The 23401-nt window shown below is 36.2% G+C and overlaps 1 protein-coding gene across 2 annotated transcripts in view; it reads right to left on the reverse strand.

Moving 5' to 3' along the window:
- Positions 1 to 2228: 2228 nt before the first annotated feature.
- Positions 2229 to 23401, reverse strand: part of GABA-B-R1 (gamma-aminobutyric acid type B receptor subunit 1) — a 178083-nt gene continuing 156910 nt past the window's right edge. The window contains exons 6-16 of one of the 2 annotated variants that reach the window (XM_074086277.1): positions 21438 to 21606; positions 20251 to 20366; positions 20037 to 20164; positions 19525 to 19666; positions 16993 to 17143; positions 16244 to 16484; positions 14823 to 15030; positions 13179 to 13435; positions 10356 to 10493; positions 7523 to 7598; positions 2229 to 2389 (exon numbers count right to left, since the gene is read on the reverse strand). In XM_074086277.1, coding sequence (XP_073942378.1) covers positions 2367 to 2389; positions 7523 to 7598; positions 10356 to 10493; positions 13179 to 13435; positions 14823 to 15030; positions 16244 to 16484; positions 16993 to 17143; positions 19525 to 19666; positions 20037 to 20164; positions 20251 to 20366; positions 21438 to 21606 — 1649 coding nt within the window. In that variant the 3' untranslated portion in view covers positions 2229 to 2366. Of the gene's footprint in view, positions 7599 to 10355; positions 10494 to 13178; positions 13436 to 14822; positions 15031 to 16243; positions 16485 to 16992; positions 17144 to 19524; positions 19667 to 20036; positions 20165 to 20250; positions 20367 to 21437; positions 21607 to 23401 lie in introns of both variants that reach the window. The other variant, XM_074086270.1, reaches the window with a different exon arrangement.

Raw genomic sequence — 23401 nt, forward strand, 5'->3', positions numbered from 1 at the left:
CGCACATAGTTACTGTCGTACATTTGTATTGTAGAACAGTATTAATTCGCACAATTTAATTTCGTACATAGATAATGTCGTACATTTGTATTGTCGAACAGTAATACATCGCACACTATCACTTCGCAGAAATGAACTGTCGTTAAATAAATATGTCGCACAATCGTATATCGCACACTCGGGGTCGCACTTGTGTGATAATCCCGAGAAAAGAAAACCTAGAATCATTCTACTATGATATCCAAGTACAGCAGCCAGGAATATTGAAAAAATATCGTTGATGGATATTTACGAATAATTACGATCCGTTATTGATAAACTTAGCTTGTAAGGATTTAAATTAAGCGATTAAAGATTTTAAATTGTTTTTGGTATTTGGAAAGATTTCCTCTACGACTGTTATGCTGCAGACGCGCTATATTTATAATGAGTGGGTATATTACGATCTATTTATAATTTTTATTGTTAACCTAAACCATTAGGTACTTAATAAGTGGCAGTGCTGCGATAATTGTTTTAAAACTACACTGAATCCTTATTACATACGAAGATGCGAAAACTATACAAACGTACATCTACAAAACTCACAAAAAACAATTTCAAATTTTCTTTAAACTAAATAGTAAAGTACCTATTATATAAGTCTTTGGCATGAAGATCACTGGAGTAGAGCCACAAAATGTTTTCACTCGGATACAAGAACAGGTTGCAGAGTTACGTGTGTACTACTGAAGAATTGTGATTTTCGTTTAGAATTTTTCATTAACAATATGATATGTTCTAATAAATAAGAACAGTTTAGTTACATTTGAATTGCATGCATCGACCAAAATGTAAATAGTCACGGTGGATTATATAGAAGATTAGAAAACCGAGAGATATGGTCTATAAGATGTACAAGTAGGTACAATATATGCTTCATTCTACCGTAGCATTGGACTAATTTCACAAAAAACTCACTAGTTTTACATTTAAGAACAACTGAGGGACCCATTTTTGAAACCCGCGTGAAAATAATTACTTGAAAATGTTGAAAATCTGTGTTAATATTATGTGGGAAAATGAAGAGTAGGTGCGTAGGCGTAGATATCAGAAAATAAAACTGTCCGCGCTCCGGCGGCGTTCCAAAACCTGGACATTTCATATCTCTAGTAAAATTTAATTGTTCAGACTTAATAAAAAAAAAATATTATGAAGTTAATATTATATCCATGTCATAACGAAACGATTTCTAGTCAGTCCTTTTGTTACCTATCAAGTCGTGAACCGAGTAGTCTACTTTAGTTCAAATATGATGTACTTTTTAATCTACCTTTACACATAACAGAGTTATTTATGTCATAAAGCTTTGATAATCAAGCTTTGAGAAGCAAGTAAGCCATACTTACTGCATAGAGAAAAGCGTTTTATATAGATTTTTAAAATATCGCTATGATTTAAATTTTCAACCGAATATGCCTATTTATTTTTCTTCGCTGAACATTACATGTGTAGTGTATCTATCAGTTCATAATAATAAATAGGATATGGCAAATTGAGTAGTTATCCAAAATCATATGCAAACTATTTTTTACCATTTATGAACTGTATTTTCACAAACGTGATTTCAAAATCGGCCGTCTAGATTTATGTTGGTTGAGTTCATGTGTAGGAGAGGGAAGGAACAGTGCCATGATCAGAGGGGTGATTAGTTTTTCCTTGCTTGTAATTGGGCAGCACATGGTACCTATTATTGTTAACAATTTGCATAAACTTCTAACATGCTTTTGTCAAACTATCAAATGCTACATGGAATGAAGTACAGCCTAGTTATGTAAAGTTACTCCAAAGTCGAAAAGTGGCCGGCTACCTTCAAAAACTTTGCTTAAAGTAGGTCGAATACAGTAGAAGAGAAAATTCACGACACAAACGACCCCTTTTGACCACTTTAATTATTTATCTATTAATTGCAATGGTATCAACAATCACATTTAATTTTAAAATATCTGTTTTCGGTTCATGTATCCATTTTATTTAACTATACTGAGCAACGATCAATATACAATAAACTTTTAACAACTTCATTGATACCTATCAAGTCAAGTATTAATACGAGTTTCATAAAATGTGCTGTTATATTTTATATTTTATTTGTCGGCATGATCCGGGCGGCGCCTAAACATTCACTTTACCTCATACAATTAATACACCTAATTATTTACTTTTCGGAATCTCTTAAAACAAGTATCTAATTATGTAAGAACACTTTAATTCCTTATTTAAATACAAAAGAAAACGTCTACAATCAGTATTATGCAGTAGGATTCTATATTAAGTGTAAAACTAGTTGTTTACTCTGCTGTCTTAGAAGATTGTCTTGCTGGCGATCAGATGTGTTCGTCCTGCACGTCTGTCGGGAGAAAAAGAACATTAAATGAGCCCCCGTTGGGGAATGTAAACGGATCGTACAAAGCCAGATCAACCAGTGATGTCTTTGACATAAAACAAAAAGCAACTAAGTAATACAGAACATCAAAGCCAGGGAATTTCAAACGCTTTCAACATCTGCTTTACAGAAACGACTGCGCACTGGAGCTGCAGGCCATTTGCGCGTGCGTTCGCGCCGTTTGCGCAAAAATCAGTATACTGCTAACAGCCAATCAGAAACGATAACAAAATAAACTGAGTCATACATAAACTTCAATACATAAATATATTTAAATAAATAATAATAACTTTGTACAAACGGAGACGCATCCTGACTGGTCGTTAAAAAGGAACAGATGAAAGATGCCATCGGTAGTAAAATTGATAGGTGCCTAGGTATATATGTACGGGGTTTAGTACCTATTTAAAACATGGTTTGTTAGTCATACAACCCACTCATTTTGATTGTTACTTTTCTCAGTTCTGTCTTTAATGGTCAGTTGGGTGCGTCTTTGACTGGTAGGTAGATACTAAAATATTTCGGAAAATAATTTCGAACACAACTTCCCTATTTTCATCGAGTAAAGGTGGATTGAATAATAATTCGTGTGTTACTTTAACTATAATCATAAAAAAACGGTCAAGTTTAAATATCAATAGCTCGATTCAGCAATAAGCACAACTTCGGTTAAAACATAATGATAACAACATTCATGCAAGGAAATCTCGTTACGTAGCATTTTAACGTTTTTCTCACACCAATATATACAGTATTTTTTCTTTATAACAAAGAAAATAAAGCCACGATAATTGTGCCGTGTTGAGTACTCAGCGGAGCAGCGCGTTGCACACATTATTTTTTGTAGATAAATGAAACAAACTTTAAACCTCTCGTTTGAAACATTTCAGCAGTGTTATGTGATAATAATGTGAGAAAGGTCGACTTGTATCTAACACTAAATATATATGTGGCAGGTACAGATATAGGTCTATACATATGGGGACAATAGTGCAACGTGAGTGCGAGGGTTCCATGCAAGTCTGGAGTAACACAAAACAAGTACCTACTCACGAGCGCTACGGGGAACGGGTGAATCTCCAAACTACTTACGTTACATGCTGCAGTACACGCCTCGACATGTGACACAACACAATATTATACCATATTGTTAATTCATAACAATGTACCTACGTGGCGTCGCTGTCGAATAATCCCCCAAACACGTGTAAAATTAGTTCAACATATCATATTCACAAAACAATAGTAATTAACTGGTTTGGGACAACACTTTTACTGTACAGTAAGTGCAGATGCGTCTGTCAGCAATCTCCTTGTCTTGTGTAGACAAGTTTCACCTATATATACTAATATAAAAGTGCGGCATAACGAGATTTGACTGCATGAATTTCAGGAAAATCGCTGTCTTACTTGTATTAAACTTATTTTGATGTAGGTACTTAACTGATAAAAACACTCGAATACGACAAATGTAGATTACCTGACGATTTAATTAAACATTTTAGGTAAATCATGTACTTATGACATTTTCGGCGACAGCAATTTCACTTTAAAGTATATTTAATTATAAAAAATGGGTGCTAATAGAATTTTTATCCTTAGACATTTTGTCAATATAACTTTTAACTTATAAATTATTAAACTACAGATAAAATTACATAAGATGATAACAAACCGTCGTAAAAGTATTTTAATTGTAACTGGACTGCAGTGCCTGGCAAAATAAAACGGATCCTACCCAACGATAGAACAACGGAGAAGAAACCAAGTGTCTGACAAAATGATGTGCCGGATATCAGTAGGAATCCTCGGATATTAAAGGATAACAAAATCATATCGATATTCGTTTTATTATAAAGGCTCGTATTGCAAGTTTTTGAATATAAATTATTTTTTATTAAGGAATCTATTTTTTTTGACTACATAAGGCGTTTTATAATTAGCAAGAAATATTCCAGCACGTGGTTGTGTTATTGTGATAGTACATTTAAATTAGGGCTTTTTTATACGAATTTTGATAAAAAAGTTAGTCCCACCTTTGATGCCATGTCATTTTGAATATCGAACAATGTATGGAAACATAATTATGTCATCCCTATGTCAACCACAATAAAAAAAATAACAACAGTGGTGGTAATCAGTTAAACCAATTACACATCAAATATGTAAAATATTGAATATAAGAAGTCGTTAACGTACGTTCAAGGCTCAAGGCCACTCGTAGCAGCGTTAAGGAAAGTTTGGAGTCCGTATCCGTAATCGCGGATTATTTTTAACGATCCAGCACATCACTAGTCTCTATTACTTACCAACGAATTGTGACCATAATGCTAAAAGTAGATTTTTATACTAAGTCAGTCTAGTAAGGAATTAAAGGTAAGTATATTAGACAACACGATACGTGCAGTTAATTACAAATTGTGAGGTAGGTAGAGATGGGATGATTAAAAGGCTTTCACAAATTAAAGGAATACAGTAAACGGGTAGTCTAGATTATTTGGAGAATATTTATTAAATGTAAAGAAAAAGATTTACACTAAATATTTAGGCTTGGATTGCGTCCCTAAATTTCAGACTTATAAAACTTAACAATTATTCATAAAAAACATTTATTTGACCTTATTTCTGTGCAGTTTTTCATAACATTTATCAGGATTTTCCTATTAGATAATTTTTTTACGGACTTGGTTTTGTTTTTATTGTGTAGTTTATCGTAATATCTGTCTCTGTTAAATACAGTAGTTACAACCCAATACAAAACAAAAAATATATTTGAATTAATTAAATTTACAAAAAAAAACCAGCAATCGTATCAAAAATAAAAATAAAGCTCTGCTCCACCCATAGACGTCAATAAACTGTAGTGGATCCAAAACTATTTCCATTTTCAATATTTTGTATACATTGCCCAGTCACATAGTACCTACTCTAGAAATGTACAAACTAAAATTTACAAGCTAAAAGCGCAAACAAATGGCAATTTCTATTTTTTTAAATTTGGTTGTGTTACGACCCCTAACAGTAAGTACCTGGTATATATTCAAGTTTGCAGCTTCGAAAAACCTGTAACTTCGGATAGTGGTCCTAACATCACGTTAAAAAATCAGAACTAGCCGTTAATTGTCAATTTTAATGTATTATATGTATGACCTTCACTATAACATATGTAATGATGGTCATGAATGAATAGTAAATTAACATCTATTGACGTCTCTGTATGCTACCCCCTGTATCTGAATACGGACCGATAAATAAAGAATAAGTAGTAAAATTAATTTGGTTTTTTATCTGGTGCTTTTTATTAAATTGAATTTTTGAGCACTAAGATGACGAGTAATGAGCCGCGACTGATGGTAATGAAAATGAATTAGGCTAAGTCCACACTCACGGCCAAATCAGGATTTCAAAAACACTGAGTAAGTCTGCGTGTGAGTGTGAAGTCGGCATTACACAATCATTTTAACAAGGCAGTTTAACAAAGATCAACTTTTTTCAACTATTTATAAATACCTATAAATGTTTCGGGCAGTAACAAAAACAACACTATCAGGGAATCTGGCGTATAATCACTTCACGAGGTATGTATGTCAACCAGACGCAGCAAAACCTTCCTGTAAGGGACGATATAAACAACTTAACTACTTGCAAGGGCATGTGTTTTATTTATTTCTGTAAATAGTGGTAAGGTTGTTTTATGAGTATAATCCGTTAAAAATATCCCAGAAATTATCAATACAATATAACTAGTCAATTAATCAAATTTAATGATAATGTGCAGTCTTGAATTAAAAACAAAGAAGAATTAAGTTTAGAGTTTTCTCGTCTAACGCTTCTTATATTAAACAAAATGACACCTACCTAATAGTTATTTATGTGGCTGGTACATAATGAGAGGCATTAAAGTACGAGTGTGGTTTTATGAAACGAGCCGAAGGCGAGTTTTATAATAAGATCACACGAGTGTTTTAATGCCTAATTATGTATAGCCGCATACATAACTTTATCTACATGCATATCATAAGTTTTCTATAATATGTTCAGATATGGCCTGTATTTTTAAGTAGTGTTACTGATAACTAGTTTGAAGTACCTACCAAAGCTTAAATAAAACAGATAATAAAAAACCAAAGTTTTATTTATAATAATAATTATTATCTACATGCATGTCATAAGTTTTCTACAATATGTACAGATATGCATTGTTAAAAAAAGTATTACCGATACTTTAATGTAAACATTAAGATGCACTGTACTTTAATGTGAACATTAAGATGCACCCGCAGATACCAGGTCTCTTAATAAAGGCCATTTGATAGTCGTTTCTGAACATATAGTAGGGAAGTTATGATATGCATGTAGATAAAGACATTTTAAAACTTCGTATCAATAAATATTTAAAACGAAGTTGACTGAGATAAAAAACGGTTTCTATCAAAATACAAAATGCTTAAATAAAATAAAATTTGGGACTTGATTGGGTTTTCCTTTTTATACTGTCTTCTTGTAAAAAAATATGCTAATGGCACGATTTTTTTCACTTTCCTAGCCACTATTGCTTTTGGCAAGTAGAGCTACCAGTCAACGCCATTATTTTGTTATATAAATAAGTTCAACTCAAAATTTGAAGCAAGTGAGTGGCTAGAGAGAAGGTAAACATATGTGTATTAATTCGTGTTTTTTTATTATTTACAAATTGCTAGGATAGGTAGAAACCACTTAATTTAAAATTATTCAAGGTACTAATCGTACTTAATTTTTTCATGTACCTCTGTTTTAACTTCTGCTTATTATATAGTGGTGTAAAACAAAGAGGTTTGTATTATAATCAATGCCGTCACTAGCGAAGATGCCTTTGCACGTGTGAGAGGGTAAAATTTTATTCGGCGTTTAGGCTTGTAAGCATCCTGTCTGGGACCTCAAAGAAGAAAATTTAAAGATCAAAAAGTTTCGCTGCGGCTGGCTGAACGCCTAGGGTTTATAGGTAGCTTTCGGAGAACTCAAGGTCGGACACAGAGGCTCGCGAGGAGCGGGTGTAATTCGTGGAGGTGCCATAGTCAGAGGTGGCCGTGGCCAGGTCCGCGAACACGGCGGCCGTACCTTGCGTCACGCCGTCCGCCGCCGCGGACTCCCGCTCAGTCAGTTTCTGCTTCAGCACGCGAATTCGGTCCTCCTTCTGCAAGCATAACGTCTTAAAAGGAAAACGAAGGACGACTTCATATTAATTTGGTTACGGTAAAACCGTGGCGTAATGAAGACAATGTGAATGTCCCTACAAAAGCTGCCTGCAAGGGTTTGAGAGCGGCTATACATTTAGCCGTGACATGCTTGTGAGATGGCTTAAGCATGTAGAGTAGAACCATTTGATTTCTGACCTATCTTGGAATACTCTTGCAGTGTCATAATGTTTTCTTTCCCAAGCAATGCGATGTAACTCAGTATATCGCATTTTATATGAAAAGGTTCCATATTGTATCACGGATCAAATGGTTCAACCGAAGTTTCTTTTGCATTAAAATCCTATATTGTATTCCGATCCAATTTATGAAAAGCGTAGACAAAGACACCATTAACCCGACCATAGACATTTTAGTGATGTGAAAACCTAGAACCTATTGCAAAATAATTAATCTGTAAATCGATTATTTATTTTATTAATTAAATAGATCAACGTATTCTTGTCTATTTTATTATTTACAATACTTGATTTAATTCCAAGGACTGTTTATTCAATTATAAAAGCAGTAACTATTTTTTAATTTTAAGGAAAGTAAATAAAAATCGCTTATTCATCCGCGCATTAATCGATTTTGAAAATGTCAAATTTTCCACCATCTCTACGCTAGTTTATACACATGTTTCAATGAAAAAAGAACGTCATATTTTGACGAAGATTTTTTAAATGAAAAATAAATATTGAAATCAAGTGAATTTTGGTGAAAAAAGTGATTGGACATCTAGTTAAAAGACACGAATTATAGATAAATGTGTTATTGATTCGATCCAGTGGGTGTTTATACAAAAATTTTGATGAAATCGGTTTGTTTACACTTTTAATAAATTGGATAGGCATAACGTAGGTTTGTTAGATAATTTTCACAAACGCATTTTTTCTGAGTAGCGAATTTTCATATCACGGTTTTTCACGATCGCAAATTTATTTTTCGTCTTTTTCCACGTAGCGACTTTTCATGAAGCGTTTTATAATGTTCGCGTTTATTATTTATATTTTACTCGAAATCATTATTCTAACTTAGAATTTTTAAGCAATCGTTACCCCTTAGTGTCCACATTATAAGTATTGTTACTCATTAATAGGTAGGTTAGGTATCTTCAGACCGTCCAAAAATAGGCGCGTCGACATACCGGCGTGGCGTGGTTTACCTAATGCTGCTGAAAATATATGCGACTGATAAAATAATCTACTGGTAAAATAAGCGAAAAAAATAAACGCGAGCATTAAAAAACGTTTCATGAAAAATCGCTACATCAGCAGCAGATTGCTGATTTGGGACCATTTCGTGACATACATAAAACTATATATATATTTTTTTTTTATCCATTGTTCTTATGCTTGTCACGAATAAATGTTTTTCTTTCTTTCTTTCAAACTTTACATGAAAAAAGACGAATAGTTAAATATGCGATCATGAAAGAACGCGATGTGAAAATTGGCTACTATGAAAAAATGCTTTTGTGAAACATGTCGCACAAATCATAACGTGGTTTATACATTTACGTAGGCACAACGTTGCTTTCTGCATTGATGCGGTCTTGTCATAAGAAGTCGTCATATTAGGTATCAAATGCTGATGAGCGGACATAAAGCTGACATTATTCTCCTTTATAGTAGGTATGTAAAGAGTCAAAAACAACTACATGACATTGTGAAGGTTCTATAAATTAACATTCATTAAGCACACTCAGGGAGAAAAAGGAACGTTCTTTATTTGAGTTCGGTGAAGTAATACTTTTTTACTGGCAAGCATCACGTACGTGAGGGATCGGGACGACGGTCGGACGGGAACGAAGCAAATTAGTAGATTAGAGTAGGGTAGTCCACCTTTTATACACATTTTTAACCGTCCCATGCGTGTCCCCCTCACGCACGCGCGTTCAGCGATGAGTGCTGCTACGTGACAGAAAAAAATACTTATGTTGGTTGGCTAACTGTATTTATTTTCACCACATACATACATTTAGAACCAAGTCCTACTTCAATAAATTTACTTTTCAATACTGCACGAACTATATACGCGCAGCTGTAACTTGAGGATAAGGCAAAGCGGAGTTAGAGCTCCACCTAAGGCTAGCACTTCGACAGATCCTATTTGAGTGTGCAGCTGGTGCTGTGTGTATTTAAACGAGTCATAGGTATAACCACTTCTCCTCTTGCTGCAGCCGCGCTATTAAGCTCGCTCTGTCAGGCCTCCCCTCGACTAAATTAAGTCTGTGACTTCACCCTCGTTGCAGAACTATCCCGTGGTAATTTTGCAAAATACATCCTTATTATTCCTTGTCTATACCACAGCGAGGAATTCTATGCAAAATATTACAGTATACCTATTAGAGTTTTCCTGGTCCAAGGCCTTGGTTTGGATGATGAGTCAGGAAGTCGGGACTTTTCCTTTAGTGTTTATACGTGTGTGTTACTTTTTTACGCTAAAGCGGCGATCGGATTTAGATTAAAGTTTGCATGTGCACAGCAGGATCTTTGAAATAATAGGCTACTTTTTTGCCGATATTCTCACGGAATCAGAATTTGGGCATGTACATAGACATGCTTAAGGGCATGAGCGTTATTTATGTAAAGCAGACGAAGACCACGTTGTAATTTTAGAAATATCCATTTTTGTACAAACCCACGGGAAATAAAAAAACTGGAAACTTCGAGCAAAGCCGCGGGTAAAATATTGTATTAAGATAAACTAACCTGCGCAATAAGTTTCTGCAGTTCCTCATTTTCCTTGACTAGTTCCCGGTATCTCTCTTCATCAGCTCGCGCTGAGCCAGAGCCCGAGCCGCGCCCGCTCTCAGCGCGCTCCGTCGGGTGTCGGATCACCTCGATCACCTGAACAAATACCAATATATATATACTCATTAAAGAGTGCTACGAACGGCAACCCTCTTTGGCATTGGCATTGTTTTCTTCGGTTTGGCGAAGTTTTTTTGCACTTGTAAATACAGTACAGTCAAGTGTAAAAATATGTCCTTATTCAAAGTTTCAAAAATATGTACCACAGACTCTTATTCCGACGCAATAAGGCCGTAGTAAAATATTTTTGAGTAGTTCGAATAGACACTTATTTTTGCACTTGACTGTACCTACCGTAAGCAAGTCCCTCCTGAATGAACATCCTTGCAAATATTTAGCACTAGAAATTTTCTCATTCTCTTGCATCTGCCGTTTGCCGTTCATCAAACTTCGATTTTGTTTTTGCTCTTGTAACAACACGGCAGCTTTTGGCGTTTATTAGTTTGGCATTATAATACCTTTCCGCCAGCACTATATGAGGCAGCTGAGCTTTGATTGAGAGGAAAATTCAGCAATTATATTTCCTTACTATCCCATTCTCACACATCCCAGGCAAATAATTCTTATTACATCGTTGTGCTTCTTTGTACAGTTTTCTATAAAGTTACTATTTAAAAAAACAGGAGTAATCCAATCCCAAACGAATTTGCTTTTTACGAAACAAGTAGATATCCAACATTATTATTATGACATAGAAGAGATAAAAGTGAAATTTTGTATGTTAAATAACGTATAAATGCTCCTCGAGCGCCGGCCGCCTGTCCCGCCACGCCGCTCTCAACGACATTATCGGAAGGGCGCTCGTTAGTGCCAACGTTCCCGCTGCTCTGGAGCCCCAGATTGTATGGAGCGATGGCAGGCGCCCTGACGGAATGTCGTTAATACACTGGAAGACTGGCCATGCGCTGGTGTAGGACGTCCTACCTACCAGCAACTACCAAACGTGCGAGGGCGGCGGCAGACGCCCGGGAACGCCTCAAGGTTACATAATATAGCTGTCTCGGCGCCCAATATCATTTCTTTGCTTTCGACGTCGAAACTCTACACAGGGAGCTCAGCAATAGGTTAAGGGAGGCAACAGGCAACCATCGCGCCGGCAGCTTTCTCGCGCAAAGAATCGCAATTGCAGTTCAACGCCCACCTCTCTTTTTTTAAAGTAAAGTTTTAGTTATTTTAATTTAATAGTAGTTTTAGTCCTATGGATATTTTGTATTTTCTGTAAATAGGGATGCTTGTTTATTCTACTTCTTAGCTTCGTGACTCCACCCCGCTAGGCATGTAACTTATACTTTACGATAGATACCCCTTTACGGTTTTAGACATAGGATACTTTCTTCCACATAAGTGTACCGTCCTCGAGGGTACCTACGCGAAAATTTGATGAAGTGGAGTGCTATTTATTTCCTTATACTTCAAATTGTTGCTGAAGTTTAAAAATTAAAAGTGTTTGCTCAGTCAAAACTACCCCAAAAATCGACTTTTGTATCGCTTAATTATTATTTAAATTTGATACCCGAAGCAATTCCAAATACGCCGTTAACAATAGAGTCGTGTTCACATATTTTTGATCAAAGTTTTGCTCAGAAGTTTATGAACTTGACTGTACTGGGCTGCTTGTGCAAAATTACTCATGCAACATTCGTAATATTTTACCATTTATTTTAAATTGTTCTTTTGAAACGAACTAACGAAAATTGATTGTATTTTTTGGAGTATTTTTGTATTATTTATTTCAACTCCTAATTTGTTACTTTTACGGGTATCCCGTGAAACTATATCGAAAAAGCAAACTGAGACATGGATGCACAGAAAAACCAGATTTTTTTTCCTATGCATACATATCTCAGGTTGCTTTTTATCTACTACGCTACTTAAGCAGAGAGAAGAGAGAAGTCACATTCTTTCGGAACTAAACGCTCACCCAGACAAGAGATGTCGCTACTAAGGAATCAAATTATGATTTTAAAGCTGTGGTGTAAGGGTTATAGCACGCAGCACGGATTGCTGAGTACCTGGGTTCGATTACCAGCGCTGGTTTCTTTTCCTGGTTTTTCTGTGAATCCTATGTCTCAGTTTGTATTTTCGATGGAGTAAAATTGTAAATTGGAGAAGTGCACTAGAAAATACTGATATTTTCTTAAGTACAAATCGAGTGTAGTTGTTCAGTGATTTGATATACTCGTAATGCACGAGAACACACTTAGTCTAGCTCACAAGGTTTTGATAATATATTATCAAACAGCAAAATTGGGACAGTGAACGAGTTGGCACTGCCTATTCAGTTTCAATATACAGCCAAACTTAAATTATTATTGACTGCTTCATAGCTATACTTGTCTTAATTTAATTAAAATCAGATTAAAAAGTTGGATCCAAATATAAAAATCCCTCTACGTCTAAAAACTGATATAGATAAAGCTTTTGAGAGGCAACAGAAAGCTTTTAATACCTAGTTCATTAAAGCAGTAATCCTGGTTGAAGTTGCGAATTTTGCGGTAAGCCACCTTTTGGAGTAAAAGCCACATGAAGGTACATAATGAACTCAATCAGATTTTAAGAGTTCTTTTAAAAAATATCGTATTCATTTTACCGTTTCAAAGTTTTTAAGTGGCTGTGGGGGTAACAACTTGAAGAAGGTAAGTAAGGGTATTTGAAAAAGTGTAGAACGAGATTATTAGAACAAACTCAAAGTCATTAGTTAATAAATAAAGTGTTTCTCACCTTAGGCACGAAAATGAGTGCCATGCTGAGGAAGCAGCAGAAGACGATAGCGAGCGAGACGAAGGCGAAGGAGGCGTCCTGTTGCGACGCTATCACCAGCGTGACAGGCGCCGTGATCAAACAAAGCACCACCACGTTGTAGATGCTCATGCCGACGTAGCGCGAGTCGTTGATCTGCCGCACCTTCACCGACCGTGTCTCGTAAGCCAAGAAAAGCCCGAACACGAGCACCAGCCCTTTGTAGCCGTACATTAAACCTGAACAGCAAATAAGCAAAAGCCTTAGGACAATACGACAAGATAGTTAGTGGGTTGCTTACACTAGCTGACTATCTGAACTTAGAGGTTACCATGAATATTGTACCAGAGCAGAGTTTAAGTAGGTTGTATTGGTTGTAGGTGTTAAATAAAAAAAGAATAGATTCACTTTATCAGAAGTAGGAAGATGTTTGGACTGTCTTATGTTCGTATCGTCCCTTTTGAACTGATCAGCTGATCTTTTAGGCAATAGAACGCTTCATCATAACGCTAATCTCTGATGTGCACTCCACTCCACTTCAAATAAGTATTTTTTGTACATAGTCTGATTTTTAAATGTTTAATGTATTGTGTTTTATTGCTTATTATAATAAATAAATAAGTACTTACACTTAACTTCAAATACGTACTTCAAGTAAGTACAGCTGGCAAATTACGTCGGTTATTTATAAAGAGTCATCCACTGTTTACGAGACTCGACTTGTCTTATATTAAAACTCATCCTTCTTAATTACCGCTGGGATTTTAGGTTATGACCGTGCATTTGTTGCAGGTTTGGGCTTTATTAAAACGTAAATCATAACGTTGGTGCTATTAAATGTTTATTTGTGGTGAATTACCGACAAAATTGAGAAACTTAACTAGCTCGAGATACGGCATCGTTGGGTTTAAAGGGTGCTCGTTCATAAGGCGTTACAAAAACGACATGATGTTTATATCGATGGCGGAATTAGAACAATATTGGTGCTGCGCGTGCTGTCTAAAACTCTAGTATTTCAACTGACCAGAAGTTTTTGATTCAAATTTAAATATAACACCGATGCTAACTTTGAAATCACATCTATAAAAAAATGTAATAAAATATAAATATAAATTCAAAACTGTTAAAAATCCGAGTAGAATTTAAAATACTAGTTGAATAGTAAACAATTTCAGCTGTCATCATTGTGCCAATCAGTCAAAAATTTAAAAGGGGGTAATTCGATAGCACAAATTTTCACCTTTTTTGAGTGGTGTTTTATAATTGGCGTCCTGATCTATTTGAGCATTTCATTGCTAATAACAATAAATATATCAAAAAATGACCAGTGTATTTCTAATTACCTATTTAGGTACTAACAGTTTACTTAAGTAAGTGATTTAATTAAAATGTGTGTAGGTACCACGATATAATTTAATGCTCTCGGTGCATACCTAACCCTTAGCCAAGATGCACTGTAGCGAAATCGCCACACGAAGCGAGTGAGAGTGACATAATTTAAATTTTACGCGTAGTACGGCCTTCGTGTTAAAGAGGAATCCAAGTACTCGCGTCGTATCGATTGAGCTATGAAGCCTCTTGTCAAGGGTGACTTGAGGTGAGGAACATGATTAGTAATGCGTTTACCAAGCCACACGGTGTTGTTTTTGCTCTCGCAGTGTTCGAGCTCGGGTCGTATGTGTACGTCGTCGTCGTGGTGACGCGGCGATTCTAGTGAGAAGATCTCAACGGTTCGCTGCAGCGGGTCCCGCAGCTGCCACGTGGTCAGTAACGTCGCGTCCACTACCAATAGGCCGCCAACCATCGTGTACAGTTTCCAGCCGTGCATCCGCTTCTGTATAACAAATTAGAACTATTGCTAAATCTGTTGAACTTTTAAAACCTCAGGTAGTTGGGTCAAATCTGGCTTGAAGGACCAATTGTAAGTAGCTGGTAGATGCGAGCTACTTAAAATTGGTCCTTCCAGCACTTTCTCTAGAGTAGAACAAAAGTTTGTCACAGTTGTTCGATCATTAAATTTGGTTTTCACTACACACTAGTTACAAACTGCTCGCTAGTCGCTGCTAATAGTCGCTCTCAGGCTAATTCAATCTCGGAACGTGGCATGCTCCATTTCAGCGATTTATCAAAAGTGACGCTGCCAATATACGGAACGCAAATAGTTGAAGAGAAACCAGTTAGTGAGATTCTTGCAGTTCTTTGAACGAAGGTTCGAGTATTAATTGCTTGCTTTTCGAACTTGTTGAACGATTGTAGCTTTATTGTCAACACTATATTTATTAAGGAGTAGGTACCTATTACAAGTAAACATCATAGGTCGCTCTAATTCAAAGTAAATACCAGATAACGTATTCTCACAGGTAAAAGAGGGACTTACAGGTTAATAAATATACTTTTCCTTAAAATTAAAATATTTTCATAATTATGATTAATCAACTCACTCACATTAAACTAAGAAAGAATTAACGTGCAAAGATCAGTAAATTTTTAATTAAGAAAGTCTAAGGCGTCCTCTTTATAATCATAGACGAATCGAGACGGGAAATCAATATTCATCTATCGTCTTTAATAACGTTAAATTTGATCTGTGCTTAATGACCAATAAAAACGTTATTTTGAGCATTTTTGCTACAGAAGATAATTAAGTGCCCATTAGTTAATTAACGGATAAAGTCGTTAAGTAACCACCTGTCATAAGTTACAATTGTTATATTTATTATTAGTCATATTGATACAGCCACGTAAACTGTGCAAAAAATTATCACGGTGTTCACGAACCTTGTGAAGTTTATATTGACCTTACATTCGTTTACAAATTCTCTTTTGTCAGACATCAATGAAACGTAAATACATTTTGCTCAGAGGTTAGATGAGGGGATTCGCTGTGAATCATACGTATGTGTGTCGTAAGTATATATAAATTTAATTATTGTTGTAATAGGTTAGGTATTATTTAGCCGGTATTTTCTGAAATCATCGAGTTAACCAACTAGACGAAGCTGACTATGCATGATTTTTAATAATACATTAATGCGTTATAGCCTTACCTTAGTGTCCGGTTTAGGTTTAGTCGTATGCCTGTGCACGCGCCATACTTTCGTAAACATAGCACCATAAGCCATAGAGAATCCTGTAGCTAAGAGCCAGGCACGAGCTGAACAAAGGGCGGAGAAGTGGTGGGGCTGGACCCATCGCCCATCAACCCCTAAGGCCACCGCCGCGCCTAGACATATGCAGCATCCACACAGCATTACCGTGTTGCAAGCAGGGTGCGACCACTGGATTACCCTGCCAAAATAAAACAGAAGTAAAACTCTGAAATTTATGAACACAAAGAACGTTTCCGTTTAACGACGGCCATTATTCGCAGCAATAAAAATAAAATATATATTCGGTTATTACTGCACATCGAAGTGTGAAATTTAGATACTGTTTGCCGTTGATATTACAGCTTAAAGAGTTTTATTATACGAGTATGAACTGAGCCCTGGTGGTTTTGGAGGTATCAAACTCACACACACACACACACACACACACACACACACACACACACACACACACAGGCGGCGGTGTTGGTATGGCAGGTGTTTTGATGATTAATTATATCAGAATTCTATCCCCTATTTCCGAATTACAAAAACGCCTTTTTAGCCGCAGGTGGATGACAGCAAGGACATCGTTACGGATTTTAGTCGTGTCCCATTTCCTATCTTAAGCACAATACACCTGGATCATGGGCCACAATCTGAAGCAGTCTAAGTTTAAAAGGACTCAAGAACTACTTAGTTCTTGTTACCTTCTGTGTCGATGCACGCAGTTGAATATGATGAGAGCTAGCGCCGCTATGATGCCAGCCACACACAGAGACGCCATGCATGCAAACAGCGGCAGAGACACCGTCCTTAGCTCGTTCACAATGACTGTGCGGTCAGGAGGGACCTTGCCACCTAGTAAACAGAAAAGAGAAAAGGAATAAGTCAAAAGTCAAGTCAAAAGCAAAATGAAAGTTCTGATAAAAGAGCTGGACTGTATCTAAAACGAACTAAAAAAATTATACTCGGTATCTCAAACAATAATTTATTAATTTTTGTTTTTTTCTTAGTTTTATTTTAATTTTCTTGACCTATTTTGGTTTCTTTGATAATACGGTTGTGTAAAGTGTTTTTCATCACACTTGCTCGTAAACAGTGTCGAAACATGCAGGCTACCTTGGTTGCAACCCCCCAAATAAAACCCTCGATCTTAATGTCCTTTTCATGAAACCCGTGGTCGGTAAATGAGTCATTGCGCGTACAAATTTTCTTGTCATGAAGCCCAAGGTCGGTAAATGAATCAGTGCCCGTACTGATGTTGCTGCGCGCTCCTGCTGCAGGAGGAGGGAGAGGGGGAGGGCCGCGCTACCAAGAGCGCAGCCTAAGGTATCGCCAATATTTGGAACAATTATGTATTTTTTTCTTTTAGAAATATAAAAATTTACTCGCAAATGTGATTAAAAACATTTTATGTCGCACGGGCGGTACAAGAATTACGAACATCGACTCATTAAAGCCCTCAGTCTTCGACTTCGGGCTTCTAATAGACTCTCGTTCGTAATTCCTTATTTACCGCCCTTAAGACACAATGTATTATTTGATCTCAGCAGCTCAAACAGGCAGGTTTTGCTATGAAAAATCAGTGAGCAATATCGTATTTTAACGAATTAATGTTTATGACCGGTTTTTAAAGAAAAAGGGTTCTATCAGACAACATTTTTAATTTTTATTCAATTTTTTGGAATAATCCAGATAAACTAACAAAAATGCAACGTTGCCAGCTCAGCAGGTATAAACCCTCTTTAAGTAAGTACTATATTTATTAATTAACAATCGGATTATACTTAAAAAAAAAAGATATTTTTTGTCTTCTAAATATATACGTGGTTTTATTTTAACCTTTTATTTAAATGTTCTCGCTGCTCAGGTGAAAAGTTGTATGTGTCACACGAGACCAAAGTTTTTTGCATCTCGTGTGTTTGAATTCCTCGCTGATCTCAGGATTCTAACTTAGAATCACTCGCTATCGCTCGTGATTAAATTGTAGTATCCTTCGCTTATTTGCTTTAGGGTACCTCCCATAGACGTAGTGGGGGTGATTTTTTTTCTCATCCAACCCTATAGTGTGGGATATCGTTGGATAGGTATACCATTAGGGGTTTGCTAAGACGATTTTTCGATTCAGTGATTTGTTTGCAAAATATTCAACTTCATTAAAATAGGGCGTCCCCCCCCCTCTAAAATCTAAACCGGTGGCTGGAAACATTTTAAAAAAATCACAATGGTAGTAAATATATCAAACTTACAAGGAAAACTATAACGGCTAAGTCTGCTTGAGAATTATTAGTAGTTTAAGAGTAAATAGCAGCCTAAGGTATAAAATATACCTAAACTTGGAAGATTCCGTATATAATACGAAATCCTTAGAAAAATGTTACTTAATTTTTTCGTAATGGCTACGGAACCCTATTTTGGGCGTGTACGACACGCTCTTGGCCGGTTTTTTCAACTCGGTAATCGATAGCGGTCAAGTTGAAGTCGCAGATACATAGAGCCAAACTTTTTTCTGACCTCACCTATTGAATTCAATTTAGATTCAAACAACAACAATACAATATTACTACCTACTATAGTGACTGTTGTTTTTGTATTGTTATATAAACATAAATGATTAAGTTCAATGATTGCCGTAACATTTGCCAACACATCATGGTTACAGGTAAAGTTATTATAAGCATGTAAATAACGGTCGGTTGAATCACACGATTATAAAACTTGCAATAGAGTTTTGAAATTTATCAATCATTCTCATCCATTTTTGTTTACTTTTACATTGCCTTTGTGCTCACCGGGTGTTAAAAAGAACTACCTGATAAAAAATAAGACTAACAAAAGATTTAATAATTGTTAAAATGTTCTTTTTACAACCTGTCATTCAGAAAAGTAACTTTTCCACCCTGACACTTGAATCCCTCATTACGCTCAGGATTCTACTTTAGAATTCCTCGCTACGCTTAAGATTCTATTGTATAATCCTTCGCTACATTCTGGATTCAATGTACCGTCCTCGCCGTAAATACATCATTTTGCTCCCTTGTGACACAAATAACTATTTCATAATATCTAATCGCCAAAATTAATCAATGGCGTGCCTAGCAACGGTCTGATACCATCAAACAGCGAACTATACATAATGTAGATATAGTTTCAACTAACACGTAATGGCATTGTCTTATTACCCATAACTTTCAGTGTAACCTTTGATGCGAAACAATGCCGCGGTCACGTGTACGTACCGACCCAGCGCTCCATGTCTAGCCAAGTCAGGTTGTCAGCTTGCGTGTCGTAGTACCCAAGTTTAACGTAATGCTTCTCCGACAGTTGTTCGATCTGAGTCAACGCAATGCGGTCACCTTGAGACGAAAACGCGACCAAACCCTGGGAACAGATGAATATAAATGCATTTTGTTCGTTGCAAGCGACACGGAGGCACAAAATGTATGAATGTTTTAATAACCGTGATAAGAAAATAATTCTTGCTTTTTCACTTTTAGGACTAGGTACTAATCACTGTGCCGATCTTAAAATGAAGTAATTTTTATTTAGACTGTACAAATTATAGTAAAAATCCTAAACATGTTTTGGATAGAGATCTACACAGAGCGATCGAGATAAATAAAAAGTAGGTACTTAAACATTACAGCAATGCTTATGTTATTGTTAGGATTATTTAAAATTTAAAACTTACTCGTAGTTATATAGCATTGTTTAAGTTCGCCAATCTTGTGAAATATGTGACATGACTTACCGAAACTCCGAGGAATGACGTAGAGTTTATAGCCTCGTAAATGTCGTCTGCAATCTTTTTGTTGGTGTACGTGAAATTTTTGAGACTCAAGCCACTTTTTTCTAGTTTTTCCATCGTTTTGTTGAACGCTGCAAATGACGCGACTGGTTGAATAATGTTTATATGACTAAATCATGTACTTTTTTTGATATCAATTATTGTGAAGATGAGATACCTAGAGCGACTGCCCAAACCGCATCGTAGGCCAGGGGTGCTTCTTGGTACCCCTCTGGATACCTCTCTCCGTCGATGTCATATCCGGCCTCACGCAGAGCCTCATTCAGTCGAGATCTGTTTACACAACGCAAACAAATGACGAGCGCTACTTCCATCACCACTACGCCACACAATCCCAGCCGCTCAACGAACTCATTACTTTCTGAGCCAGCTACTTATACATCCCTGCTAAAAAGGTCGCAATGGAGTTTTAAGAAATTGTATAAATGCTAAAAAATACTCTTGAATAAGTATTTTTCCCGATTAAAAATTATGTAACTTTGTCCTTGCCTTAACGGAAGGACCCGTGTTTATCATTAATAAAAACACAAAGACAGACTTCAGCTGAAATTGAGAGCGGAAAGGATTTTAATTAAAGAACGAGTAATTTTAAGAAAAATAAAATCTTTGCTTCATTTACAGGTTAAGTAACTATGCTCACTGGAAGTCTGAACGAGTACTCAGAATTTGATTGTTCTTAAGGCCTCGGGAATTGAATATTTTTCGTTAAACAGTGAACAACGCCGAATTTTTATTTCGGTTATTTAGTAAAATTTAATCTTACTTAAAAATGCGGCATCGTTAAAAACAGCTAAATAAGTCAATTTGTAAGTTAATTAACAGAAGAAAGCTTTCTTCGGAGAGTGCAACTCGCTTGAGGAGTTTATTGTCCTTTAGATTGGAGCACAAAAACACTTCTTCTTAAATAACATTCTTATGTGATGGAGTCACAGATAACAATAAAGTCCCGTCACGAATCGCGATATCGCATATCTCTAGGCATTTTCGACTCGAGAGTGTCGCGCGTCGCGAGAATAGAATATTATTTTATGTTCCATTTCACCGTGTAAAAGTAGTGACAAAAGGCTTTATGCGGCTGCGGACTGCGACAATATCCGTCACCTGTCTTTGGCCTACAATATTTTTGCGGTATTTTATCATAAAAAAGTAAACTATTTCTCGCTGCGGGATACAATATGTTTAAAGTTGACATTCGCACCAGCTGAATAGCGTTTATATTGTGTAAATAATACTCGCATTGCCACATGTCAATTTATAAGCATTCTGAAGAATACTTATAAATTGGAGAAATGAGAATTCTTACGTAAGAATCACTTGGGAATTTATGATTTTTTTGAGAAATACCGAAAATCTTCGGAGGTCATCCCGGAAATGGTGGTCTGGTTGGCGTTTTGGTTCCACATGAGCGCTTCGGTGGTGAGGTGCCCCTCCGCCGCTTCGCGCATCTGCTCCACAGTGCAGTCGATACCTTCCTTTTCTAAATTGGTCTCGAACCAGTTGTCCTCGTACCATCCTAAAAAAATAATAATATCTAAGTACGACCATTTTGAGTAATTATAATCATGAGTAGGTAGGAACCTACTGTGTAATACAATTTTCGAGTAAGCATTTGTAAGAACGATGCTCCTCCCGCGGTCATTATTTATCTCGTTTCTCCATCCATTTCCCTTGTCCTGTTTGTCGGGAACCGAGCCCGTGGCGTAGAAATGTGTGTTTGTTGTATTGTCTACGCTCAGCCTGTAGCTAGGTATTTCTTTAAATCTGAACAAAATATTATTTAAGATGTATTTTATTTATATTTATTCTTTTCGACTCAACATACAACATATAAACAAGAATGATGCTTCAGAAATTTTTCAAGAGAAGCTTGTTATGATTAACTTAAAATTGAATTATTACATTATACAACTTAACTTATGTTATAAGAAAGAGCATACCTATAATGGGGTAGAAAAATACCGGCGAGTTAAGGCGGTGATGACTCCCTCAAATAGATGAACGTGTCGATTATTTTGATACGAAGTACTCTTTAGTGGAGGGGTTTTATGGATCGTAATAAACATTTATGACGGAAGTAAAAAGATTTTCAGAGGCTGTATTAAGGTCAGCCGGACGTTGATAACCTGCCGAACTGGGATCCGTCGCTGGCGCCGCGCCAGCCTCCCTCAATGAGCCGCACCTTCAATGATTCTGCGCTCTATACTAAATAATATGCACCCATGCTGTAACTTCTTAAATTATCTATTATATCTGTTACAAGTCGGTGTCTTTACATTGAAAATATTTAAGAACTTTTGTTTATTGCTTATTTTATGTTGTACTTTAATACATTTTTATTTGTGACGTCTAATAATTATAACCAAGCCTTTGAATAAAACTGTTACTACAACAATAGAACCCAAAACAATGATTTTTAGAATTATTGTCTGTTTGTCTTTGTCGGTTTGTCTGTGCGCTTGCTCACGCTAACCTCTGAAATGGCTTAACCTAGAAGAAGGTGGTTTTCGGTAATTAAAAGAATTTCATATAGTCTGTCCACACATGTCATTTGGCCATGTCCGTCTGTTTGTTTGTCTGTTTGTTCGTATGTCATAGGTATTTTACGCGGAAACTATGAGTACTGTTGATCAAAGATTGATGGCAGGTATATTTTGTTAACAGGCAGTTAAAACAACATCCGGCTGAGATATATCTAAGTCCACACAGACAAAGTCGCGGGCACAGCTAGTCATATTATAAAAATAGTACTCCTACTCGTATGCCACACGCACGCTCGGATTCTACAAGTATATAGTATTATGTTATAACATACCTTCAGTAACCAGCCATAAAGATTGTACCTACACATGTACATGTCTTTGGAAAGAGACTCGGCTAATTTAGGCTTTGTAGAGAGTTTACGATAGCATCTTTAGGAAAAAAAGGGCACTATCCTTTTTCTAGTAGTTGCAACAGCTCATATAGATAAAGTTATAAACTAAAGACATAATAATTTGAAGTATTTAATAAACATCTTTATTTACATAAATATTTTGCAGGCACCACGTAACGAGGTATTGTTCAGCTATAACAGACAATTATTATTAGGCATATAACACGAAACGTCCAGGTTTTTATAAGCATAACATACCAGATATGGTTATAGAATTTGGAAGCTTAAGAACTTTCATCCCCGTCGAATTTTAAAAGCGCCGAATAAATGATCTCGGGTTCCGTTCTTATAGGATACGTCGTTCTGTCTGTCAAGATCCTCTATCTCGAAACCGCCATATCATGAATTGGATTAAAACCCTAAATCGTTCAATACT

The sequence above is a fragment of the Choristoneura fumiferana genome, chromosome Z, assembly GCF_025370935.1.
Source record: "Choristoneura fumiferana chromosome Z, NRCan_CFum_1, whole genome shotgun sequence".
NCBI lineage: Eukaryota > Metazoa > Arthropoda > Insecta > Lepidoptera > Tortricidae > Choristoneura > Choristoneura fumiferana.